Raw genomic sequence first — 27,046 nt, 5'->3', positions numbered from 1 at the left:
TTACTATATTATACACTTTGCTAGAGCCAATAATTCCAATATCCAAGTTATCGTTGAGGAGATTGAAGGTCCATCAAGATAGAAGGCAATGCTAACGGAGATATAGTGTCCGACACTTGGGTAAAGTAGGTCATGGACCTAAAGAGAGAAAACAATACCAAATGACAAGCTGAAATGCTTAGAAGTAGGAAATATATTAAAATTCAGTCAGACCTTCGGCAATATACCAAGATAAGGCTTGCTTGACATACTGTAGTAATAGGTACACTGTAACCAATAGCTCTTTTAGGATCCAGTACAACTTCCTTAAACAGAATAAAAATAGAGTCTTCCCCGAGGTGGTGTAATATGTATAGCAGCCATTATAGATACCATACTTCGACTGGTGAGTGCTGAGTTAGTAGGACCAAGTAAAACCCTATAATTAATATGACTCCCATCGATTGACACTTTGCTGTTATTAAATTGAATATTAAGTTTTACCACTGAAACTAGCTACTTGCGTATAGAAGTTCCTGAAATGATCTTTAAAAAACAAATCTAACGAATTTGGACCGACATTTCATTCATTCCTTTACACCGCGTTAATCACAGTTCTTTTTTCTTCAGCCTTTGTCCCGGTCACAAGCGAGGCCGGCTCGTCGTGATCGGCTTCGCCATTTGGCTCTATCGAATGTCTGATCTGGGTGCAATCTCGAGGCTTTCAAATCCCCATCTAGCATACCAAGCCACCGTTGTTTAGGTCTGCCTTTTGGTCGTTTACCATCGACTTCGATGTTCAGGCCAATCTTGGCAAGTGAATTCTCGTTGGCACGAATTGCGTGACCATACCATCGAAGACGCCTCTCTCGCAACTTTTCCACGATCGTTGCAACCCCATAACGATTACGCATATCCTGATTTCGTATGTGATCTAAACGTGTGACGCCACTAGTCCAACGTAGCATCTTCGTCCCCATTACCGCAAGACGCCGTTCATTGTCTTTTATAGTCGGCCAACACTCAGAACCATAGAGAGCGACAAGACGAACGACATTGCGGTAAATTTTAGAGAACACCAGTTGTGGAACGCCACTTCATCCAGGTTGCGTTAATGCGTGAAGCAATTTCATAACGCAGTTCTCCATTGGCCGATAGCGTTGACACGAGGTATTTAAATTGCTCAGTTCTGGGCAGATCACTGCCGCTGACAGTGATGAGAGGGCGCTTCCTTGATGAACACCAACAGAGACACGAAGCGGTTTTGATACACCCGCCATACTTTACTTTTCGGATCGTGGTAGAGCAATTGAACCCAGCGCTCGAGTTCTTCTGGCACGAAGTGTTGTCGTAAAGCATACCAGATGAGTTCACGTGGCACACGGTCAAACGCTTTCTCTAGATCCAGAAAGGCAATGTAAAAAGCGCGATGCTTCTCACGGTGTTTCTCCATGAGTAACCGCGCAGCGTGTATTGCGTTAGCAGTTCCGCAGTTCTTGACAAATCCGGCTTGATTTACGGTTATTTCAACGATTTCGCGAATACGGCTGTCAAGAATGCGTTCAAACATCTTCATGGAATGGGAAAGTAATCGGATCGGACGGTAATTTGAACATTCTGCTGGACTACCTTTCTTTTTCCATATTGGAACAGTGGTACTTTCTTGCCAGTCAGAAGGTGTTCTTCTTTCCTGAATAAACCGGTTAAAGAATTCATTGAGCCACAGTGTTGGGTCCCAGCTCTTCGCTTTCCTGAGCTCATATGCGATGTCGTCAGGTCCTGTTGCTTTCCCCGATTTCATTTGTTTTATTGCCTCCTCGACTTCAGTTGCGCTGACTGGTGGAACTGCTCCAAATGTCGGCAATGATTGTGGAAGTGGAGGATGAGCAAATTCCTCAGTTGAAATCTGCTCAAAGTATTCTCGCCATCTATCCGTTGCGGCTCGACGGTTGGTAAGCAAAGTACCGCTTTTGTCATTAACGCGACAGAAATGTTCGATATCCTGTGTGCGTTCATTACGGCTTTTAGCAAGTAGATACAGATCTCTCTCGCCATCCCGAGTGTTCAGTTTATCGTAAAGATTTTTGAAATGGTTCGCTCGGGTGACAGCGACCGCTTTCTTTGCTTCACGGTTGGCATTCTTATAAATTTGCCAATTAGCAGGCGTTTTATCGTCGAAAAATTTATGGTAGAGGCGTTTCTTTTCACGAACCTTCATTTCAACATCATCATTCCAAAGCCAAGTATCTCGGTTGATGTACCACTTACCCGGCTTGGTGACCCCGAGGATTGCAGAGACCGCTTTGTGGATCGTGTCTCTCATTTGGTTCCATGATTCTTCCACATTCGTAATGGTCGGCAATCGTGCGAGTGAGATCCTTTCTTCTTTCTTCTCGCCAAATCGCCACAATTTAATGCGTCGCGGGCCAGTGCGTTCCTCACGCTGTTTTATCGGTGGCTTAATTCGCAGGACGGCAATCAACGGCCGATATTGAGGTGCGATGGTCTCACAGGGAACGACTTTGCAATCAGTGGCAGCGGTAAAATGTTGGTGTCTTATGAGAATATAGTCGATTTGCGTTTTACTGTTCCCACTATAAAATGTAGGAAGATGAGACAATCGTTTGATGAACCATGTATTCATAATTCCAAGGTCATGCGTGTCTGCAAAATCGATTATACGCTTCCTACCCTCATTGCGCGCTCCGAACCCCTTTCCCCCATGGCACCTGTTACCGTCTGCCTTTTCACCCACATGACCATGAAGGTCGCCGGCAATGATTATATAATCGTCAGCAGGCACGTGGCATGTCTTTTCATCGAGAAGTTGCCAGAAGGCATCTTTCTCGGCATCAGGGCGGCCTGTCTGTGGTGCGTACGCGGTGAAAAAGTGAATAGTGCGATCAGCTAATATAATGGTAAGCTTCATCAGCAGATCATCAAATCGTTCGACTTCTTTAATGGCATCACGGAAACCCTCCGAGATGGCAATGCCAACACCATATTGAGTGTGTGGGTTACCAAAATAGAGAAGTTTGTAGCCATTTTTGGAACCAGACCATCGGGTTTCTTGCAGAGCGCAGATATCAATGCGCCTTTTCCGAAGGGCTCTTCCGAGTTCCTCGGTCTTTCCAGTTAGGGTACCAACATTTAGCGTGCAGACACGTATTTGTTTTGTTCGTTGTGTTCGGACTAACTTGCTTACGTCCAGACGCCGCCCATGCGTCAAGAACCCTTGCCCATTTCTCGACAGGACCGGGGCCCGTCCTGCCGCGTCGACTGAGGAGGACGCCCTAGCATTTCTTCGAGGCTTGTGACTCAATCCGACCACCATGTTTGTAACGACATTGTATGCATTTTCTTGGTCGACCTGTCGCGGGGCTTGTCACCAAGAGAGATCAGGTACGATTTAGCATAGTAGAATAACTCCAACTATACTCTATTTATCTCTTTCCCTGATCCCAGCATTTTATTTTTGTTTTATTTAGGATCGTACAGAGTACGTTGCCTGAAACCCTCCTCCATTACCTGGGCTTGGGACCAGTATACTATGTTACCCGATTTTAACTAGGAAAGAATTGATTAAAGTGTAATTGGTAGTCAGACTATTTCTGATCTTGAAGGTTTCGAGCTTTGTTTTAATTCTGTCGAACCAGGTGATGCCGGCAAAATTTGAAAGGATTCTTTGAAAAGGTAGACCAATGGTGGCCGTTGGTAATTCATACCTTCCTTTCCTCCCTGACAATTTCAGAATTTTTGGGACTACGGTTTCAGCATAATCGTCTTCGTTATATCGTTATCGTTCCTTTAGTAAAGCAGAAGACTGGTCTTACTATGAATGGTCTGCCTTTACTACAACTTTAAACATAAGAAGCACCAAGTTGTCGTTGAGGTTGCTGTGACGAACCTTTAACAATTGAGTAAACAACTAACTAGACACAACTTCATCATTATGAGGCACATCTTACATGACCTTATCTGGCTTTATCTTTTTAAAGGCAACCACAACTCCCACGAGGTCAACTTCAATAATTAGTCTTTACGCAGGTATATATGGAGCCGTACAGTATCCAATGCCTTATGCTTTTTCCTTTATGGGGGTAGAGGTTACCAGCATACTCAATTCCCGCGATTCACAGGATACTTAAGAATGGCCTTCCCTAAAAGCGTGCTAGAAGTTGACATGTGAAGTCTTTAGTCAAAAACCCTGCGACAATCGGTTTCCTGTAGATCATCTATAATCAAACGAACGATTTTCAAGATGTGAAGAAGTCTTTGATGCCTCAAGGGATCTTTGAAACTTTTTAGCTTAAAGACCAAAAAACGAAAATTAGTTTAAACACTCTTCTCTTCATTAATGAAATCTGGAAGGAAATCCTGGAGACGTTTGGGTGTATGGCTAGTTTACGGAGTGGTTAGAATTATGCAAGGTCGGGCATAGCACTTGAGCCATTTCCCAATGTTATGGATGTTATGGAATTTTACATATAGTTTTAAAATTGTTGCAGATCAGACGTGAGACCTTGAAGTACCAGATTCCCCAAACACCCGCCTACATTCGCCTTTGCCAGTTTTACTACACAGGCGATGTATATAATGGAATTGATCGCATCACTCTAGCTACGATTCATTCCCGCCAAAATTCTTGACAGGCATAGGTGCTCTTTGGAATTTACCTTGGTGTCAATTATCTCATGTATTTTTATTGTGTTGTTCGCAATGTATCTCTTCCGTTTTCTCATCAGCCAGGGTCAGCGTGGCCCTTCCTGACCTGGACTTCACCTGTCTTTACTCGACATTCTCACCTGTCTTAATTCGACGTACTCTGGGCGCTTGGCTGTCACAATCACAACCAAGTCTTTCACAAAGCCATCAATCGTAGCATCTTACCGGACAGGAAGCATGAACACTCTCTTCTTATATACGTCACACAACGGAGGATATAGCGCCAAAGCTTGTGATGCCCTTGCTATGACAGCATACCCTCATTCATCCTATTGCATCCCAAATAATTCTCAGTCAAATTGGTCCAATATTCATGGACACCTATTTCAGTTAATGCATCTTTAATTTGGCTTCAATTGGCAGAGTTGAACGCCAACACTACACAGTGTGTGCCACCGCCTTTCTTGCCAGACTTCACAACCATGCTTATTTCACTAACAGTGGAATCGGCGTACCGAAGCTGCATTATGGCAGGCCGTTGTCGACGACGAGGAGCGCGTTTTGTAGATAGCTTTCTCCATCATAAGTGATCTAATAATTTTCCATTGCACAGTGAATTTTGTTATCTTTAGACACGCTGGCCTTTGGACTGAGCCTGACCTTCACTGCTAGCTCCAATCTTTGTTGAGAATTCCATCCAAGTATGGGGCACAGTTTCTGTTCGGTAACTAGATGTGTCATGCATTCCTTGTATAAAACCCTGAAGCAACAGGAACAAGGAGTCCTGGCAACCATTTGATTACCACGCCTAAGAGATATCCCAAGGGTTTAATCAGCATCGTTGCATAGCAGTTTCTTTTGTTTCTTCGGATGGTCTCCTTTAAGCTCCCTTGAAATTAATAGCATAATTCCTTTCGACTGTTGCTACAGGATTTTTATCTAAGCTAGGGGTCAAGTCTTTTTTCCCGAAAGTGGTGTTCTGAAGTGACGGTGAGAAAGGCTGGGCAGAAACCCTGGGTAACAAACTAAAACGAAGTGGCCGAAGTGTGAATAGTGGTGACACCAGGCAACGCTGTATTCATTTTGGTTTGCTGGCCATGATGCAGTAAGTGAATGCCCCAAAGACGTATTGGGGCGATCAGACCCGAGTCTAAACAGAGACTCATGTAAGTGGCTTTTGGTCACGAAACTTTACCAGAGGAACCATGAGAACTGGGATATACCCTGAATTCAAGTCGGTTGTTGCGGTTGGCCCTTTAATGTAGTTTCATGGGGGTTGGTTACGTTAAAGGGAACAGAGACCTTCGGGCCTTAAAGGTTCTATTGGGTTTCAAAACGGTTGCCGTACTCCAAAGTTCAGTAGAGATATAGGTGTGTTTTACATCCAGTTTGAATCAACTAAGCCATGCACTCAGTATAGACAGGTAACGTTTTGATTATCTCAGCGGGGCTCTGATTGTGGCCACAAAATCAATCCGCGTGGCCGTGGGGTTAAGTCAACATGACGGGTACTCACGTAAATACATAAAGACGTATTTCCAAACACATGCGACCTAAAGTATGGTTGTTCCATGTTTGCACTAGAAATTGGATGGCCTACCGGGGAGAATCCTTCTCCTAGACATAATAGCATTAGGTGCTTTCCGACCCATTGGATAATCGAAGTGACCTTTTCTGTTATTGTATCATTACTGGATGTATATCTTTCTTAAAACCCTTTAAAGCTCGAATGGAAGATCTGACTATTTGACTTCCACCTAACCTCTATTTGAAATCCGATTCCCTATTCATCTTCATTCAAATTGCCTAGTGGTTACTGTGGGTATTCCTCCTGGATATCGTGGCAAGTATGGAATCCCAAAATTCGCAAATACTACATCCTGTTCTACGAATGCCCACGCAGATGTCCGTTGTTCGGCTGCTGTCTCCAGAATCTACTTACTAAAGCTCCCGAATATGATTTTCGAGCCAGTGTCATTTTACAAACTGAGAACACAAAAAATATTGGCTTGGACTTGTGCACGGAGTCGAAAAACTTATGGTCCTCGTGGCGGCGATCGAGCCGGGACTTTTTTCATTTAGGGCAGCTTTCGGGGCTAGATGCTTGATAGCATGTCAAGGGCCAAATGACTGAAAGAGTACTTTCTGGTGGTGTCACCAGGAACCAATGCAAAAATGAGCGGGTGGAAATTATCAAGTACCATTTAATCAGAGAATAGTTGTTGGTATGACTTCGGATATCCTTAAAATGGTAAAAGGAACGATACAGCTTCAGTCTTGCTGTTTAGTTAGTGTCCATTTTTATGGAAGTACGACATTGTAGACAAAGCAGTGAGTGAGGCAGAAAGTTGCTAGGTCCTTAGTTTGCCTCGTTTCAACGGATTTCTAGGATACTCATAGGGGGCCCATCCCGTCCCCCCGTGCACACCCGCCCCCCTTCCCCGTCCTTAACCTGACTTCCGCGAGACACAAATTAGTAGGTAAATCCTACCCTCTATACTCTACATAGGTTGTATTCGATGTGAAAACGGACGAATGGTGTTATGGCAAAGAATTGCCGTACAGTCGACGCGGTAGAGGTTTAGGTACGCTTTGGTTCAAGTAGTAACTCCTCCTCGGGCTCTCTTCTTCGTCTTGAATGTGATGAATATCCAATGGGTCGTTCTCCTTGAGGCTTCACACCAATTGATGGACACTAAATCAACTTTCGAACTTGTCATAGTGGTTGTCATATGATTATGCTAGATACAGATATAGCGTCAAAATTTGATAGATCTCGTATACAGGCTGGTTGAAATGATTCAAAAATGCACCATATTCACACGTGCTTAATACTGTTGGTAGTTTTTCGCGAATTTTCTTGACAAACCATTACCCAAAATCATTTCTGTGGTAAGGAGGTAAGACCATTCGAATTATCTAAATGGTAGTTGGTGTCAATAGTACAACAGCGTAGGCCAAAATCGTGGTGACTTTCAACAATTTTTAACGAGCCGGTGGGCTCACTACATACTTCCAATCCAACTACACGTTAATAATAGGATGTAATGGCCCCTGTACTTTCTATTATTTTTTATATTTCCCCCAAAGACATTACACGCCATTTAACAGTTAAATCAGTCAACTGTTAATCACAACAGATCTATAAACCCCAAAAACTCATTACGACTTCTCGCTTAAATGTTCAACGAACCATTAAAATGCATTTTACTCGCTTCTAGTTGACCATTTTAATGGTCATTTAAACTGAAGAATCGATGCAGAGGACCAAGAAATTTCCTAATGTGAAAGAATAAAAAACTAACTGACCAGGAGGACAGTCGCCAGTGAGGCCCAATTAATTAGGCTGCCATTTCGACCAGAACTAAATTACTTGGTTTCAGTTCTTCTTCTCATTTTCTTCACTTTCAGATGACAAAATCTTACAGACAATTGCCGAGGACGAGGGCTGTGTACACCTCGGAACATTTTGAGTCTGGGAATGGCAGAGAAACCATGCAATCGTAATTGCTGCGCTCGTCCATCAAACTCAGGTTAACTCATCGTTGTAAGTGCCTTTACCTTCTTTCAAATTGAGGAGCTAAATTCGTGCACGATCCATATGAGATACGGGAAAATGGAGGGCGCAAAGACAGATATCACCTGAAGCATTGCTCGAGTCTGTCACGCACGCGTCAACATATTCGAAGCTACATGCATTCCAGCAAAAGACGCATGTCACTATTCGTCTGCAGCGTCATCAACGGAGACAAGGTGAAAAACGACGAAGCAAAAAAGTATTGAATTAACAAAGGCTAGACCCTGGTTGCCCAATGGCAAGGGAATGCATAAGAAAAAAGCAGTCTTGAAGATGGCTCCGCTAAATGCTATTTCCCATTGGCAATTAGTTGAGGTCGTTGCATATGTCGCAACACGATTCGAAGGACATCTTTGTTTTTATTGCGGCAGTCAGTCATGTTTTGCCAGCATTTCGCACTTTTCCCATGATATTCGAATAAGCCAGAAGACGAGTATCTTTTTCTATTATTTAAGAGGGACCTGGGGTTGGGAAGTTGGGTTCGAATGGACCGCAAGCAACTCACAGCACAACCAAGCCTATTACGATCACCAGGATTTATGCCCTCTTGGTGATATCTCTTCGCATGTTATATGTAAGCATGCCTAAGGAGACAACTTAAAGGAAGCTCCACCATGTTCTTCGCAAACCTGTAGATGGTTTGCACTAAAGATTCCAATTGTAATTCTCATAGTCTCAATAATGCCATAAAACCGCGAAATATTGGCAAAAGATGCCAGCACACCTAAGAGATGAGTTCCGTTCTAGGCAAATGATGAGGCGGACTGGATGCAATTAAAACTGCATAAACTGTCATGATCAATAAATTCAATGGAGACGATAACCATGGCCGCAGCTATTTCTTTCGCAATGAAGGAAATAGCTCATAAAAATTGCCATAAGTTGCTGGAGGTTCTATTTCAAAAGCGGTCACAGTTAAGTAACATTGCGGAATCATCATTTATGCTATCATTTATGCGCAAGTGGTCAACTGGTCAACAGTTACTGACATACGGATCAGACGATTTGTCCTAGGGGTGTACCATAAAATTCGGGTTGAATAATCTTTTGTGTTTTCAGGTGTTCAAGACAACAACCGAAAACCCCTAACGAGTTATACTTATGCAGACAAACCGTTGAAATTCAGAGAAAGACGCCCAAAGGCGCTGGAACCCTTCAAGCTATCCAAAAATGTTATGTTAACTACCTTCAAAGCGAAATTATGCAAAGCAGCACCGCAGTTGACACCTGAGCCAGGCAGTGGTATTCCCGCCGCGGAAATTGATTACTTGTTGAATTGATAGCAACTCGGATTTGCATATTATCCCCATCGAAATTTATGGAATTGATTTTATTTTAGTCAAAACATGGATTGGGCGAATTAATAGCAAATAAAGCCGTCACCTCATGCTAATTTGGTAGCTCTAACTCGGCGGTCCTAATGGTGGATCATATTTCAAGATGAAAGAGGGATCGCAGGTGCGATCGGTGACTATGGTGACACATATGCAGGTTTATATGTTAATGCCTACATGGCACATGGTACTTGCCCTCAGGACACGATCGGAATAAGCGGCTGCCTAATTGGAACCCTTGCGGGCCACCAGATTTCGATATCGAATAGTTTGTCACCCCAGGCCTCACTAGCAGCGATTAATTAACTTTTTCGGTCAACCAGCGCGTGCTATATCCACTCCATTAGAGGCTAAACGCAGGATGAAAAAACAATTTACGTTAATCTTATGAATTTTTCATTTAGATTTTGATTTAGATTTAGATTTGGATTGTTTACTTTCTACATTTGTATCTGACCTGGGACACTTGCAGCAAGTGGTCAACTCGCTGGTTTTTGTGTCAAAGTCTCGAGCCGAAACTGTGACTGTTTTTTCTGTGATTTCTAATTTAATTAATAACGTGCTATTGATATCGTTCCGTATATTATTTTAATTTTTTTTAATGCGATTATGATATAGAGCGACGGAGATGAATGCGAATCGAGGTAAACACTTGTTGGTTTGTTGAACTTTGTTGTGAATATATTTGAATTGGAATTAACAATTGGACGAATGTTCGTGGCTTTTATATAATTTCTAATGTTTGTATGTCAGGTGCTACTGGGGTTGATTGCAGAGACATCAGTTACCCAGATCCATATGTTTCTTTGTTGTGCGTCGTTTCTTTGTTCAGTTCACTGTTGCAAATGTCCGACAAATGAAATTTAATTTGCAAAAAATTATGAAAAATTGCATAAATTTGTCTGGGTGGTATCGTAGACTAACGTTTGGTTGTTTATGGAGGTTGGATTGTCGTGTTGCAACCAATAGAAGAAAAGTTTTCTTTGTCATGGCTGTGGGTTGAAAAATTTGTTTTTTCACTGTATTTTCGTATAATCAGCCAAATTCGTACTTGGATACAGTCTGAGGCAAATCGATAATCAAAATAAAAGACTACAAACCAACAGACAAAAGGAAATGAATAGTCAGTTCATTACGTAGCAAAATAGAGAAGAATCAGTTGACCCTCCAGCTTGGGTGCTGCACAATAGATGACCAATCTGCTTACAGAAAACTCATCATCATCAACGGCGCAACAACCGATATCCTGATAGTCTTGCCTTAGTAAGGAACTCCAGACATCCCGGTTTTACGCCGAGGTCAACAAATTCGATATAACTAAAAGCTGTCCGGCGTCCTGAGCTACACCATCGCTCCATCTCCGGCTGGGTCTGTCTCGTCTTCTTTTTCTACAATACCCTTATACCCTTATAGACTTTCCAGGCCAAATCATCCACATCCATACGGATTAGGTGCCCCGCAACCTGTTCAATTTATCCACAACCAGACGGTAATAGTATCTCTCATGGATTTCGTCGTTATGTAGGCTACGGAGCTGAAAACTAATTGACATTAAATTCGATCCTGAGCGTTAACTGAGACCATAAATATAATGGAATCAAAAAATAAATTGTGAGTTTGGAACCCGCACCGTGCGTTTCCCGTTCGAGACTATAACTACCAGAGATCTCATCTTGCAAATCGAAAAGTACAAAATGGGCCTCATAGCAATTCATTCAGTCACAACATGACAGCCTTCATATCACGCCTTGAAAGAGTTATCCAAGGTATGGTAAACTGCCCTTAAACAGTGTGAGTTTAACGCTATGGAAAATATCAGATTCACCCTAGTAGTAGCCTCCACAGGATAGCCAAAAACAACAGTAGAACTCTGCTTGCAGCACAATCTCCTTTTTAATGAATACTCATTCCGCCCTTCAGATTATATTCTTGAGCAATATTTCAGATCACCCCCTAGGACTCACCCTTGTCACCCTTTCACTATTTTCATGAAAGTCTCCATATTTCAAACTCGAAGCTAGGTAGGCAGCTCTCGAATTCGATACACAGCTCTTCGCCAACTATCCCATTACGTGCAAACCGCCAAAATTCAGCTTTTGAAAAGTTTGGTTTTGTGATCTCAACTGATCGCTTGGGAGTAATCAACTAGGACTTTATCCCAGCTAACATATCGTGCATTTGTGCTCTCGATATCTTTTCCACCCAGGTCCGTACAAAATTGGAGGGACCCACAGGACTTTAACTCTGAGTCCGGTTCTTTTTTTTACGACCAGCTTATCTGAGCTACTCTCCAGTTACGTCCTTTTCCTCCCAAATGTATACGTTTTTATCCAATTTCTTTCAGCAAGGATATCCAATGAAAAGTTCGCTGAACTTTTCTGACCCTGGAAGTCTTGCTAACTTTTCTCATTCTCTGCACTCCTCCATAAAATCAATGAACACATTAGCGAGTGCCATAAATTTTTCTGGTCACAGATTTGCGGTTCTAATAATTCTGCTCATTCTAGCCTGCATGCATCAAATCCATGTATCAAAGTTCTGGTGTGAACTCTCATGGTCTCTAGTTTTTAAGGCACTAAAACCTAAGAAGTGTGTCCTGCTAGGGAGGAGGGGCTGACTAGACTGAACCCTCTCACTAAAGTCTTACTCAACATATCCTCGTTGTGACATCAGAGAAAATAGTTCAGCTTTATTAGGGATGGGAGGCAAACGCACTGTTCAGCCTATCAGTAAATGGTTTACTTAGGCCCATCGTTCCTTATCCGTAAAACCCAATCCTTCTAACGAAGGAACTCCAAAAGAAAATCGGCGGACGGACTGCATGGCAAGAAATCCAATAATGAAAACTGCATTTGTAAAGCGTCACCCACACAACAGCCTGCACATATAATGCTGGAGCTCAAGACTGGTTTCTTAGCCACCAAAAGAATTTAGTATTTGGTCATATGTTATCTTGGTGAAATAATTTCTACTCTGCGCATATCGGACAAATTCCCTAACACGGACCTCATTCACGTTCATTACTTCAAGGAAACGTGCACCCCTAATGAGAGATATACCTTTTTTCCCGACGCCTATTCCTGGCATGGCATCGAAATTGACCTTGAAAGCTTTCAAAGGAAGATGGGGGAGATTTTGCATCCACCTGTAGCTTCCATGACCCAAAAAATTCTAACCAATTGCGAGCTATTCAAGTTTCTGTAATGTGCGGATGCTCCCCAACAACAATATCGAGGTCTCCCAGATCTTGCTCCCTCAGATTTGACTAGGCGTAGGTAAAGTTAGATATTGACACTTTGGAAAGTACTTCCCTCCCTCTTGCGGTACTGCGGCTTTGTACTCAGAAAAGGAGAGTCATTAATTGGAAGCCAATGAAGGAGCATCACAATTATACAACGGGACGCATCAATTGAGACTTCCGATTCAACGAAGAAAGTAGCTTTCTACGAGCAATTACACGCAGTTCAGGTGAGACTTCCTAATTGTGGCATTCTGAACGCCAAGGTGGACATTGTCGGCACATGTGATGGAAAGCATAGTCTTAATAAGGGTAATAACAATGGCGAGAGGTTTGCAGACTTCTTTAACGTTCGATGCCTCGTCATGGCGGCACACTGTCCGAGGACAGGCCTTGCCATAAGATCATTTAAATTTCGCCTAACCGGCAACGAGCATGTAGTCAGATCCACCATTCCAAAATAAGCGGTATATATAGGAGTCATCTTCTGAATGTGAATCAAAAGAGGTGTAGGCATCAGCCTCAGAAAGGGTCATCATTTGATTGTCACCTACCTTTCCTCTCAGGGAAATAAGGCGTCAGCCTTCAAATTTCATATAGGCCATCTAAAGGAACCGGATGTTATCTAACAAACTTTCTTTCTGTGCAATCAATACTAACTTTAAAAAGCCCAGCCGAGAATATTAATAGCCACTCGGCTACCAGTTAAAGTGCCTTTGTCACCGCCGCAGGTGAAATTGTTGGGCACGTCCTAAAAGAACGTTAAAAGACCTACCTAGTTGCACAAACGTAGAAGCGTATCGATAATCGTAATGAGTTAAGAGATTTACTAACAAAGATGAACATAGCGCACTGGAGTCCCGTTGCCGTGAAAAAGTACCAGAAGAGCATGTCAGAGTATACCCCGGCAAAAGGACTTCCACCATTTTGTTGATGACGTAAGCAGAAGTTGCAACAAATAAAGATGATTTAGTCACCATATTATGGATCCCGAAAGGGCTTGCAGATGTTCGTAAGCTTCCCAGTAGTCCTGCGGGGGAACTATGTCTCTCAACTTCTCAAGCACGATTATGAGCAATTGAAAAGTTGAAAGGAGCACTTCATTCAACCCTCAGTCTGCAAAATAAAATAATATCTGCCACTAACGCACCCAAGCGGAGCAAAGGGAGCCGGTTTGGATTCTTTCTCTCCCCTTTCACCTAAAAAGTTCTTTGCAGTTCCTGTAGAGTCTGCAAAATTGCTCATTCGGAAATCCTGATGAAAGCGATGTTCGTTGAGACTCAATAAGGACACCTGCCTTGAGTGCTGTGGCATCCTGTCTAATTATTGAAATAATAGAACGCGCCAAAGAATATCTCGAAAACTTCACCAACAGAAACCGGTTTCCGCTCTGGATACTCTTGCATCATGCACAGTAACACTCTTCCAATCATTGTGGGATAATGTGTAGAGTTCAACCCGTGCTTTTACCTGTTCTTTATCGATTTTGAGAAGGCTTTGAATTGGATGATTCCCGGAGTTGATCAATACCTTGGAGGGCCCAGAACACATTAGAGCCTCAGAATATAGTTGAGAAAAAACTGGCCAAATAAAAACGGCAAATCTGATGTAAGTTAAAAGCTGAGGTCCTAATCGCAAGTCCGTTCCATGATGGATGGCATAGTACCGAAGAAGGCGATGTTGATCAAAGAGTTAAAGGTATTTTTTGGTTGTGGGATTCTCCCACATGCGTCCACTCCAACGCGAAATCTTTCTGTCTGCTGGTGACACCCCCTCACAAAATTAACTTACGTTTGCCGAAAAGACTTCTTTTTGGTGCGCTAAAGCATTCCAATATTTTGTAGATTAACCGTCTCAAATACTACTTTTCCACGGCCCAATCGAACCCCTTGTTAATTGACATTTATGAACCGTCTTCCGGTAGAAAGGACAGGATCGTATTATTGCTAGATACAATGTTCCAACCCATCCATCATATAGTTTTAAGGCAACAGAGCCACATTCTTTGCCTCCGTCTGCAGAACATCCTGATGAAATATTGAAAACACCACCTTACCTCGACCAAACTGAAATGAGTTATTGTACTCATATAACTCGGTAACACGTGCCTATCGAAAAGTATGAGTCAAACGGTATTGGTTCTCTTCTATAAGATGAGAACTGTAAGAAAGATCCATGTGCCAGTAGTGCCCAACTGTCACAGAAGCCGTCAAAATGAGGACATCAACGGTCGGTATGTGGTTACACCCATCCTGGAGAGTTTGCAAAAGCGAAACTTCATGTAATGCGCGCTGACCAGAACTCACTAACTAAAAATGACCAAGTGAATGCAAAACGATCCTCAGCTTGACTAGATGGTGATCGACTCTAACCGGAACTGGCCCAGGCCGGAGAAAAGTCCCAAAAAAAAACAAAGGGAACAACAGACGAGTATATTTGGGCAGTGCATTCCGGAAAGGCTGATATCCAGTTATCAGAGCGGATCTGAGAAATTAGTAGTTCTAAATGGAACCCAGCACGGTCGTATTCTGTCACCGATATATACCTTTTGCTTTGCGAGACGTCCTACATGGTGCTTCAAGTGGGCGTCGTGGAAAGCTTCAACCACCTATGATATTTTCCCTCAAATACATTTGCCTACTTTCTCTGGACGGTGTCTCAATTACTCTAAAGAGGTGGCAAGCAGAGTTGTACTGAAGGTAAATACAATTAGCTATGTCATGCAATGGAACCCACTATTCCAGAGTTTAGAATGGCTGGATCGCCCTAAAATTATATGCCGCAAAACAACGAAAGTAGAGTGCACACTTCCTGGAAAGCCCTATGGGAGCTGAAACACATTATTGAAAGCAGATATTAATGGCAGGTAGTTGTGGTTGATACACTGTGCCATACATATAGGTCCATGGTAACCATACACCATACCATTCCGATCGCAGACGCGCAGATCTCACTTGCATTAAAATTTTTGAATTCATCGTATCGTCAATTCTCCTCTTCTCCTTCTGTCTGTCTGCCTTTCTCTGCGTCGCCCGAGATTTCATGCTAATAACGGACCTGGTCCTGATTATCAGGACCAGGTTTCAAACCTTTGAAACGAATTGTTCAAATTGAGGACAGCGACCTTGATCATCCGCGTTAAACATCGCCAACCACGAGGGCATAGGTATCCTGAAACCAAAGAAAGAGGTGGAAATGAGCATGCGGGTCGGCCATCTCCTGAATGGCACTCCGCAAGCTCCAGAATGCAGGATACTAAAGTGTCCGTCGACACGTGCTTATACACCTTTGTGCTACCTGGTATTAAATCGAAATTTTATCAAATTTGTAATAGGGATCAGGGCTAACTAAACTGAATATCTTCCCTTTAGTCAACCAACTCAATTACCCCTTTTTAACTTATTCTTTTCTTCTTTCTAATTTCAGATCCAAAAACAATCATACGACGATCAGTTCATTCTAAAAATGCTGTACAAAGACTCACCAAAATCAAACAAATACAAATCCATACTAAATGAATATCCATCAAAGCAACAATAAATTGGACAAATATTCCAAATCAATCGACGACCACGGCAACGGTCGTAAATCGGGGATACATAGTAAATCCTCCAGCTTATCACTGGATTCGGAAAAGACCGACTACAATCTCAACAACCTTAGCCACTACGCTAGTGCCCTGAAATCGTCCCAAATGGTGATGTCGCCAAGTAGACGTCCATCACCACCACGTGCTGCTACACATCCAATGAATATGCACTTAAGTTCCTTGGCACATGCCCAGATGCAACTGCAATCGCAAATGCATCAAAAACTGACCGCCGGCCTACCTCCTCCGAATCATATCAGCTCCTATTTTCGGAATCCACCGTCGCCATGCGGTGCAAGTGGTAACGGATCAACTAATGGTCCTTCGATTAGTTCGGCAACAACATCATCGAATAGTCTAACACATCAGAGTAATCCTCTGAATCATTTACAAAATATGCAGCCTTTCGATTTTCGAAAAATTAGTACTGCTGCCTTGAGCTCCTTTCCCCCCGTGATGGGAGCGACTCGAATGAGTCCTGATTTGGCGCAACATCATCTACAGCAACACGCTTTAGCGCAGGCAAGAAGAAGGATGGCGGAGACTTCGTCAGCTTCAAATGCTGAAAAGAATGCTCATCACAGTCTCTTCAGCATGGCAATGTCAGGACATCATCTTCCTTTTCCACTGCCTCCACCTCCACCACCTCAAGGATCACTAACAAGCAGTCAAGTTGCTGCCATGGCTGCTGCAGCTGCATCGGGAAATCACCTCCTATCTTCACCCTTTCCCGGCATGAACCCGGCTAGCATGCACAGAGGCCTATCGCCGTCGGTGTCCTCCGATCTCAGCAAAGATTCAGGCTCAAAATACAATACCGAAGAGAAAATATCCTCATCGAATGCATTAAACTTAAGTCGTGATTCAAATAGTACTAGTAAAAGTAGTCCACATAGTATACACCAAAGCCAATCATCTATGTCACGCCTAGGATCAACGAATACAACATCTTCGCCTTCGTCAATGTCATCGGTTTCATCACTGCAAAGTCTTCGAAAGACCCATTCACCAGGTAAACGGCAATGGGGCTCGCTTCCGGTTAACTTAGGGACTCAATTCATCAATCCAGTAACAGGAAAGAAGCGGGTTCAGTGTAACGTTTGCCTGAAGACATTCTGTGATAAGGGAGCGCTCAAGATACACTTTTCGGCCGTCCATTTACGAGAGATGCATAAATGTACAGTCGAAGGATGTAGTATGATGTTCAGCTCAAGACGTTCCCGCAATCGACATAGCGCCAATCCAAATCCGAAGCTACATTCGCCTCATCTTAGGAGAAAAATCTCTCCGCATGACGGAAGAAGTGCGCAGCCACATCCTCTGTTGCTTCAACATCCCATGGCAGGAGCACTGAATCCACTGAATCCGTTTGGGTCCTTCCCACTGCTCACACCTCCTCCAGACATGCGCCACCATCCAATTCCTGGTATCGACTTAAAACATGGACAACATGGTTTCCTACCTCTTTCCTCACATATGGATGAGACTAGTCGCATGCTCAAATATGAAGATCATCACATGCAACAGGATGACGACGATGATGATGATGATCCAGATGGAATTGTGGTTGTTGGCGAAGAAACCGATAATATTTTTGATAAGTCCATCTCTGATGATTACAATACGGAAAGCGAGGACCAACCAGCAGATTTTAGCTTATCAAAGCCGAGGAAACCATCAATCGGATTATCCGATTTTGACGATAATCATAGTAATGCTGAGAGTAATGAGGATTCGTTAAGTATCGCTGATTCGTACAGCGTGAAAGAAGAGCAAGAGGTAGCTCCGCCGTCAAGCAAGCGTAAACGAAAGAACCAAAATCCAACTCGTTGCACCGTTCAGTCCATAAGTCATTCTGCTGAGAATTCATCTGATGAGTTCGATGTGGCCGACCTATCGCTTAAGCCTTCTAGACTGCAGGAAGCAAACAGCAACAGCAAGAGTGAGCGAGCTGAAGACCTTACAGTCAGGCATCAACGAACTGACTTAGTAGCGAATTTATCTAGTAAAGAAGATACGTCTAATGAGACTCCGAAAGTTCTACCATCACCACCCCTTACGCCTTCATTGGATCGACCACCAAGGATAAAATCAGAACCACGAGATGAGGAAGATATGAATGAGAAAGAGCGGGATGGCAAAGAATTGTCGAAGGAGCAGTCTGAATCAGTGTTTCACTCTAAAATCAAAGAGGAACCAGAAGATACTGCTGGAGTTGGTGAGGATCATGAAATTGGTGAATCGAGTGAACGTGACAATGAAATCAATGATGAGCCCGAGAATCTTACATTGGATCTATCGCAAAAACGCGAGCAGTCTCCGAGACCACGATCACAGAGCGGACATTCTCCAAATAAAAAGTTTATTTTGAATGATATGGTCAATAAAAAGCTTGCGAAGGATAATTGTTTCAGCATGGATCATTCTCCAAGGAATGACAGTGATGATTGCGAAGAATCACATGAAGAGCATGCCCCGAAGCAAATGAAAAACGGCAGCAACTATTCACAAGAAAGGACTGAAAGACATCGGTCTGATGATATTACTGATCCTAGGCAGGACAACACGGATCATCTCTTGGACAATAACAATCAAATTAAGGTTTGCAAGAAGGAATTATCTGGAAAGGTATCTTCTCCTGAAGGATCGGCCAAATATCAGCAGAACTGTGAAGATCTTTGCAATAAAAATGATTGCCAGATGAACGATCCGCTGGGCAGACTAGAGCAATTATCGCATAGAAACCTTGGAGATATTATGACGCCAAGTACTGGACTTGAGAACCTACCCAAGGATCGTATTGAAAATTCAAAGCACAGGGGTGGAAACGATTCGGCAGCTGAAAACCTGTCCCGAACCAATGCTCACACTCCTGATGAAATTTGTCATGAATCTGAAGAGCTTAGTGATGACAATTTCGAAAATGGAGAGGATTATGGCGATCTTGTGCCTATTGACAAGGACAATCCTAGAAAATGTACCGCCTGTGGTAAGGTCTTCCTGAATCACTTCGGGGTGAAAAGTCATTATCAAAATGTACACTTGAAATTGCTGCATAAATGCAACATAGATGGCTGCAATGCTGCATTCCCGTCTAAGAGGAGCCGTGATCGGCATAGCTCGAATTTGAATTTGCATAGAAAGCTACTATCGACAGGTTCGGAGGATAATTTTGACGAGCCGCAATCTGGAAATAACACGAAGCCTTTTGGAGGACTACCAGGATCCATTCATGCAGAATTTCTGGCAAGATTATATGCAGGCTCGCAGCGAATGCCGCCGATAAGTTTCGAAGCGTTGAAAAATAGCTTTCCCGGTGCTCAGGGTCTAGGAGATGGGTTCCTTGGGGGTGGAGATCAACGTTTTTTCGCAGGGATAAACCCGCCACCGAATCCTTTACTGTTCCCAGGACTTGGAGGAATTGGCGCGTTTCCGTTTGCCCCGCATCTGCTACCCAATCCATTCAATGGATTGAATCCTTTCTGTCGCCGACCATCAACTGATTCTAATTCACCCATGTCAGCCTGTTCGCCACCTCGGCCTCCCTCCTCTGGTGAAAGGCCTACTGGATCAACTTTGCCATCACGTAACCGAATACCTTCGCCTCTGTCGCAGCACAATTCGGATGATGGTCGCACCAGTCCTTCAATCGCTGAGGATCTGCATAAGCCCCGCTTCACCCCTGATCGGGTGTCATGACACTGTGCCTCACCGAACCTAGGACTGATGTACTCCTCTTCCAGGTACTTATCGCAGTAAGGGTGCCAGCGCCTGGCACTTTAGATCCAATCGGATTTGTGATTCGATCAGTGATATTCTAATCAGTACTATTATGATCAGCGTAGAGACGGGATGAGTCAAAATATATAAATGTATCAATGCTGCTTTGGAATGATTTTAGTCCTTTGATATGAAGTAGCTCATAGAGTGTTAAGTGGAATTTAGTCTATTTATCATGGTAGCATGTATAGAATCAAGTGCAATATAGTACGATTAACGTTTTAAGAGTTCTGGTAAAAGTAAAGTTATTGATTTGTGGATGTTCTGTTTCTGTAAATACTTGGCTTCGTAGCTTCTAAGATCGTTTTAGGATCACGAAATTTGCCCAAATAGCGAAACTTTTGGAATTGCCAAATGTTGCGTCATCGCTGGGCTGGTTTAGATACTCAGACGCTTACCTAAAAGATGATCTTGCAACTTTTTTCCTTAAAAAACATATTTTCAAAGAGCCAACGATTACCGCATGGACTATGTAAGAAAATATTTTTAAAAGCTCATTTCGACATTCATCTGCAACGACAAATAGCAAGTTGTAATTCCGCGATTCCGTAGCTATTGCGGCGCGTTTCCAGAAAATATCATGGTCACCTCGATCACGATTTTCTCCGGTGGCTTTTGTTATCGCAACGATGTCGTCGTCCACTATGTGGCACGATCACTGAAATCCAATGAAATGCTCCTTAGACATGGGAACCATGATCTTAGTGGCACTATCTTGAAGAAGAAAAAAATGCTTTAAACTCTATGTCAGCTTATCTCCATGGAGCGATCTTGCACAGTTTGACCCTTGCATATCTAGACACCGGCTGTGACGCGGAATCAGACCGTGGCTCTTATGCAAGACCCCCAAAAGTCAAATTGTTTAATTTCAAACAGTTTTGCAGAAAATTCAATTTCAAAGATGCACAAAAAACGTTGGTCATCAAGAGTAACAGTTTGACAAGATTAAGTTGGAGTCAGGAAAAAAACGCAATGTTACTACGTCGTTCTACTATCGATTAACCCCTGAATTGGGTCCAGTGAGGAAAGTTCACTTAGTTCAGCTTGAAACATTTCACGGATCATTGAGACCATAATCCGAATCGAGAGCTTCTGATTTCAGTCAAATTTCCCGCATCTTTAGCAAGGACTGACCCAGGCCATTTTCTCCTGAAGTTTGGGCCAGAAAGACATAGGCTGCCCACAGTCTCTTGCAGCTAACAAAGGCCATCAGTAGCTTCAGTCATAACGAATGTGACCGTGTTCCCAGGGTTAAACGACGTGATCATGCTGTGAACTAAACTAACTACTCAAAGATAGAAGAGTGATTTTCAATTTTTAGCCCAAAAAACATGATCACTGGACACAACGCGCAAACGCTTAAATCTAAAAATTTCAGTAACGCTCAATCGTTTTATGCAATCGACGATCTCCGATCACAAAAAAAAATTTATATATGACGCTATCTTGCGCTACTCAATAAGGTTAGATAGTTTTTTCCTCGGTATCTTTTCTGCTGCCAACAAAAAGATATATTTTCAGTAAAAGTGTTTGACGAATGCGAACGGCCTTCATGCCTACTGACCGTTTATGGACAAACCCCATTTTGTTTTCTTAGATAAAATTGTTGCGTTTTTTTCGCTACGTGCTCCTCGTCTTCTTCTGCAAAGCAACAAACACTTGCACATTTTGAATATAAATAAAACTGACACGAATTTGTATCATTTAGAAAAGTCCTTCGATCTTTCTTCTACTTCCAAAGTGGATAAATGCGCGTGAAATTGGTTGCACGTTTTCATTTTCATGGAATGTATCTATAGATAAAATTGAAAAGAATTGTTCAACGAAAATAATGCACTCAATTTGGTTTGTGATGTGAAGCAATTCAATGGAAACGTTCAGGAATTAAACTGTTTACACGAAAACTTAATTGATTTTTATCTTTGTTGCAATCTTTTTAGAGTGAGTGGTCCATTTGCGCGATTACATCAATCATATCAATTTGTAAAACATCAAAATCTATAAAATAGTAAGCAAAAAAAGTAACTTAAAATCGATAAGATAATGATCAAAAGGACATTGAAATCAAGTTAGATTTTTTTAAAAATATCCAAAAAAGCAGATTTAGATTTACATTCTGCAGTGCTCAATGTTAAAAATATACTTTTCATCTTTCAGGTGCTACAATTTCGGTTAGAATTTTTAATTGTTCAGATAATATAAAATTACTTATATTTCAACTTATCTTGTATATAAAAGAATGAATATCATCTAGATTTCTCCCTATCTGAAGCGAGAAATACTAAACTGTATAAAATCATAGTAAAACTAAAAAAATGAAATAAAATAAAATAAAATAAAAATAATTTAAAAAATTGTGAAGAAAATACAAATAAATAAAATGAAAATAAACCTTTAGATAAGTAATTTTATTAGCTAAGATTTATCCAATGAAGATTCTTAAAAAGGATTAGAACCCACGATTTTGCTCCAGTTTTAAATAATCTTTAGAATAATTTTTAATATTTGAAAAAAGCAGAAACAAAAAATATATAAAAGAAATGCAAATTTGAACTTAATATTTCCTTTATGGTTGCTTTTTTCTAATTATTGGACCTCATTATTTTTAATCGGATCGTATTTAAGATTGTAATAGATTATTATTGTAGCATATATAGATATATTGAATATTACTGAATAGTTTTATGTTTAGAACTTATTATAATTAACATATGGAAGGAAGAAGAGTTAGATATTATTATATTAAAGTAATTATATATATATATATATTAATAATATTAAAAATTATTCAGAAGAATGAATACGAACGAAATCGACAATTGAGATTAAAACATGAAAAATAAAATATTTGCTGTAAAATATAAAAAATGTTTTTCATTTCATCGTGATTGTGGTTAGGGATATGTAGATGAATTTGGGTTAATGCTAGTGAATGGGAAGGTAGAACTGAAACAGTGAAGACAGCAGAAAAGAAGAAGAAGAAGAAGAAAAACTTGAAGGTCCTAAGGATTTAACGTAAGCAGCTGCGGTGTAGACATAATCTTTCGGTTTTCTTCGGACACGGATTGATTTGGAGGCCGCAATCAGAGTCACGCCATGACTGGTACGGTGGTGCTAGAGAGCCATTTCAGATAAGTCCCTTGCAGACTCAAGTACAAAAGGATGACACTCTCCAAAGGTTTGACTGCAATCAACCCAGTACGGAAAACTACAACGAAACCTTTCCACGAATCTACTGCCGCTGTAAATACAACACTCCACATGAGATATCACAAGACAACACTTGCACAAAACACACGGGACTGGTAGCTGTTCGCCACGGGCACTATGATCATTCACCCATTATACTACAGATGATACAACGGCGCCGAAGACAGCACGCGCGTATGCACTAAAAGCCTATCTTTACTAACAAGGTACTGACTAAAATCAAAGATATTGTTCCTTATAGGAACGCCTACATCGTTTATATTACGAATGTCATAGTACGTTGGACAGACATAAAGAACATGAAACCAGACCCCTGAATCTGCCCTACAAAGAACACAACCCTAACTGGAGGCAAGATTTCGCGAGAAGCGAAACTACGTCAGGTTGCTATGCCCTGAACCCGAAATCACGATAGAACTTTATAATGAGCTAATCTGGATTAGGATTGTTAAACAACCCTTCTAGGTGGCCGAAGACCGAAGACCTAGAGGGGAGAGCTATCCCAAAACCTAAAAGAAATTGGCTAAGTAACCGTGAAGTTCTGCCTGCCAGTACTGAAGCTCCATCAAAGCGCTCGGTTGACACGTTCTTGCACGCCTAACGAGATAAACCAGAATGAGGAAACCTGGAAAATAAAAAACAAGTCGAGAAACCGGAAGCTAGACGCTTCACGTTCTTTCTTTTTTATAAGGACATTTGAGTATGAATTTGTCCAATTATTACGCAACACATAATATATGCATATATGGTATTATGTGAGAATATCCACTTTCGGGTGATATTGAAATTCAAAATCTTGAAAAAAAGACAACTTTGATCTATTATAACTTTATTAGTAATAGTGCGATCTCCACCAAACTTGGTAGGATCTATATTATAGCCTACATTACTGCAAAATTTCGTGGTGCTAGGAACTTAAGGGGGATTCTGCAGCTAATTACTGAAAATTATAGAATTATTAACTTTATTTGAAGGGATATCGGTATGGAAGGTATTTCGGAGCCTAGCCACCATATAGTGGCAGCCTCTTGATTTTTTTCAGATTTTTCGGTTGGGCAGTTTCTAAGAATGGCCCCGCTGAATAAATGATCAATTTCGACTCCCGAACTCCCTTCCTTTCCAACAAATGTCAAAACTGAGACCAGCTTTGGATAGTACTGACCAAGACTTTTCATTTGATACCCCAGATGATTATGTTTGGTGAAAAAAAAATGTACACCCTCCTTTTGCATGTATTCGTTCAACATAAAAGGATGTAACTGAAGGATGCTTCAGTCTCTGAGAAAAATGCGTGTGACGGTCAGACAGACAGAGTTCTTGTTTTCGAGTAGAGTGTTCAGCTCAGAGAGAGCGCGTCTGGCTCCGGTTTCCAGGATCGAGTTAAGAACCATTTGCGGGTGGGAAGGCCCTGAGTTTAATCTCCAGCCAAAGCAAGAACGTGTTGGAATCAACTGCAAATTTGTTTTTTTTTTTTTAAATTATCTCACTGCAAACAGAGAATTTCGGGAGCCTTCCCACTAGCAAAACGGCTAGTGGGGAGTCGCCTTTGATGGTTTTTAACCTAAGTGATCCTTCTAGGCGGAGCGCTAAATTAGTGCGATCGGCCCCGAATTCAAGTGGGAAACGGATCTGTAAGTGAAGCTGACACGTTTACACAGCTGCGACCAATGATCCAAAATCTGATGGAGTACGTTGGTCATCGAAGTAACGTCCACCACGCTATCAAGGACCAGGTGCGTTCTATTAGGGCGACTTACTTTAAGGCTAAAAAGGATGCAAAAGCACACGAAGGAGGCATACTACCGAACAGCCAACGGAAAGTAATGGTTAGCGTAGCAACACAAACTATGCTGAAAACATCTCTTCCCAAGAAGCTCGCTTGATAAAGAAGGTATCCAAGCTGAAAGGGACATCTTAGCAATGCGCGATAAGCGACATAGAGATCACAACAAAAAGGTATAGTCACCCCAACGGACGGCAAAACTTAAAACGAAGAAACCATGCCGGCACAACCTAGGAAGACAGGAGACAGAAGCTTATTGGCCCACCCGGAAAAGACCACTAACCACACTGAAGACTCATCTTGGACCAAAGTAGAAAGTAAGAAACAGTTGCAAAGGAGAGCCAGACCGGACGCGCTGATCATAACAAAAACTAGCGAACTACCGTACCCAGAGGTTTTGCGTAAAGTAAAAGCAGATACCTCTTTGATGGAACTGAATGGTAATGTCAGGCGTATTAGACGAAGTTTATCTAGCATCCCTGCCTCAGTTAAGGAGTATAGCCGCCGAGTTGTAGAGCACAATTCCAATCATTGAGGCCATAAGATCTGGCCGCCATATATCTGGCCTTCAAATTTCCATAAGTAGGTCAATCGGAAATCACCAAGCCGAAACTGCTCATCCTTCTTCCCAGCGCTTCATTCAGGCTCCTTCTCTCCATCGCGAACCTGAGGCTGTGAAACACCACATGCTCTTCATCCCCCCGGTATGTCACTGCATACAGGACGATTCGGCGAAACATCCAGCCCAAAGTGGTGAGAGCATGCCGGCCACCATCACCACTGCCCCATCTGTAGTGGTTCTAAAAGCGTTCTAAACCGACATAGTCATTAGTCGGGAAATGAACTCACCTGCTTCCTTCCCTGTGAGTTTGTAAGCACTTCCGCGAACACAGACGACTTTTTACCGTTCATTATTCCATTATTAATTTCCATTTTCTCATCCAAAAGAATGAACCTAGTCTTTTCTATTCAGATCTTTACCGCTCTCAACGTTTCCGTTGTGTAAACCTCCACGTCCTCTGGGTGCTTTGCAGCAACAGTGAGTCCTTCAGGGTTTTACGTGGGTACCTGTCGGGGAGACTTAATCCTACGGTCTTCTTAAGACACGGATTTATTTTGTGACCACAATCAGAGCCCCCCCCAGACAAGCAACAACGGTACTAGTCTAGACCAAGTGCATGGCTTAGCATTCATACTCGTGGATGCAAGACCTACCTAAATCTCTCCCGAAATAAGGAGTACAGCACCCGTGTTGAAACGCAACACCACGCCGAGGCCCGAAGATCTCCTCTCGCTTGAGCATAACCAACAACCCACATGAAGCTCCCACTGGGGGGTTACCGCAAACAACCGAGCTGTACTCACATACAACGGAAGTTCACCCGAAGTATGAGAGTCCAGGGGCTATCCCGGTTCCCATGGTACTAGTATACCCCTGGTGAGGTTTCGTGACCAAATTACCACTTCAGATGTGTCCCCGTGCAGACTCGGGTCTGATCGCCCTAATTAGACCTTTGGAGCATTGGCCTACTGCATCACGGCCGGCAAGCCAAAGTGAGTACAGCGTCTCCCGGTGCCACCACTATGCAGGTTCTCCTCGGGCACTTGATTTTGATTCAGCCGACAAGGTTGCCGCCCCGATCCTTCATAAAAAATATAAATAATAAAGGACCCAGAATAGATCCCTGTGGGACGCAAGAGGAGGGAGAGAGGAAGCGGGAGGTACAGCCATCAAAAGAGACCCGGCAAGATCGGTTGGAAAGGTAAGAGGCAAGCCATAAAACAAGTTGTATGGGGGGGGGGGGGGGGGGTTTAGAGACGAGAGGTTACATAGAGGTATCTTGTGATTTACAGTGTTAAAGGCTTTAGCAAAGTCAGTGTAAATAGTATA

At 42.4% G+C, this 27,046-nt stretch overlaps 1 protein-coding gene across 1 annotated transcript in view; it reads left to right on the top strand.

Moving 5' to 3' along the window:
- LOC119655578 overlaps nt 1-22,971 on the top strand; it is an 89,265-nt gene extending 66,294 nt beyond the window's left edge. Inside the window, exon 2 of the mRNA XM_038061511.1 lies at nt 16,220-22,971. Coding sequence (XP_037917439.1) covers nt 16,308-20,081 — 3,774 coding nt within the window. The 5' untranslated portion in view covers nt 16,220-16,307 and the 3' untranslated portion in view covers nt 20,082-22,971. The remainder of the gene's footprint in view (nt 1-16,219) is intronic.
- The last annotated feature ends 4,075 nt before the right edge of the window (nt 22,972-27,046 follow it).

Source organism: Hermetia illucens, chromosome 4, assembly GCF_905115235.1.
Source record: "Hermetia illucens chromosome 4, iHerIll2.2.curated.20191125, whole genome shotgun sequence".
Taxonomy (NCBI): domain Eukaryota; kingdom Metazoa; phylum Arthropoda; class Insecta; order Diptera; family Stratiomyidae; genus Hermetia; species Hermetia illucens.
Note: the sequence above shows the minus strand (reverse complement) of the source record. Positions and strands in the feature narration are given on the sequence as shown.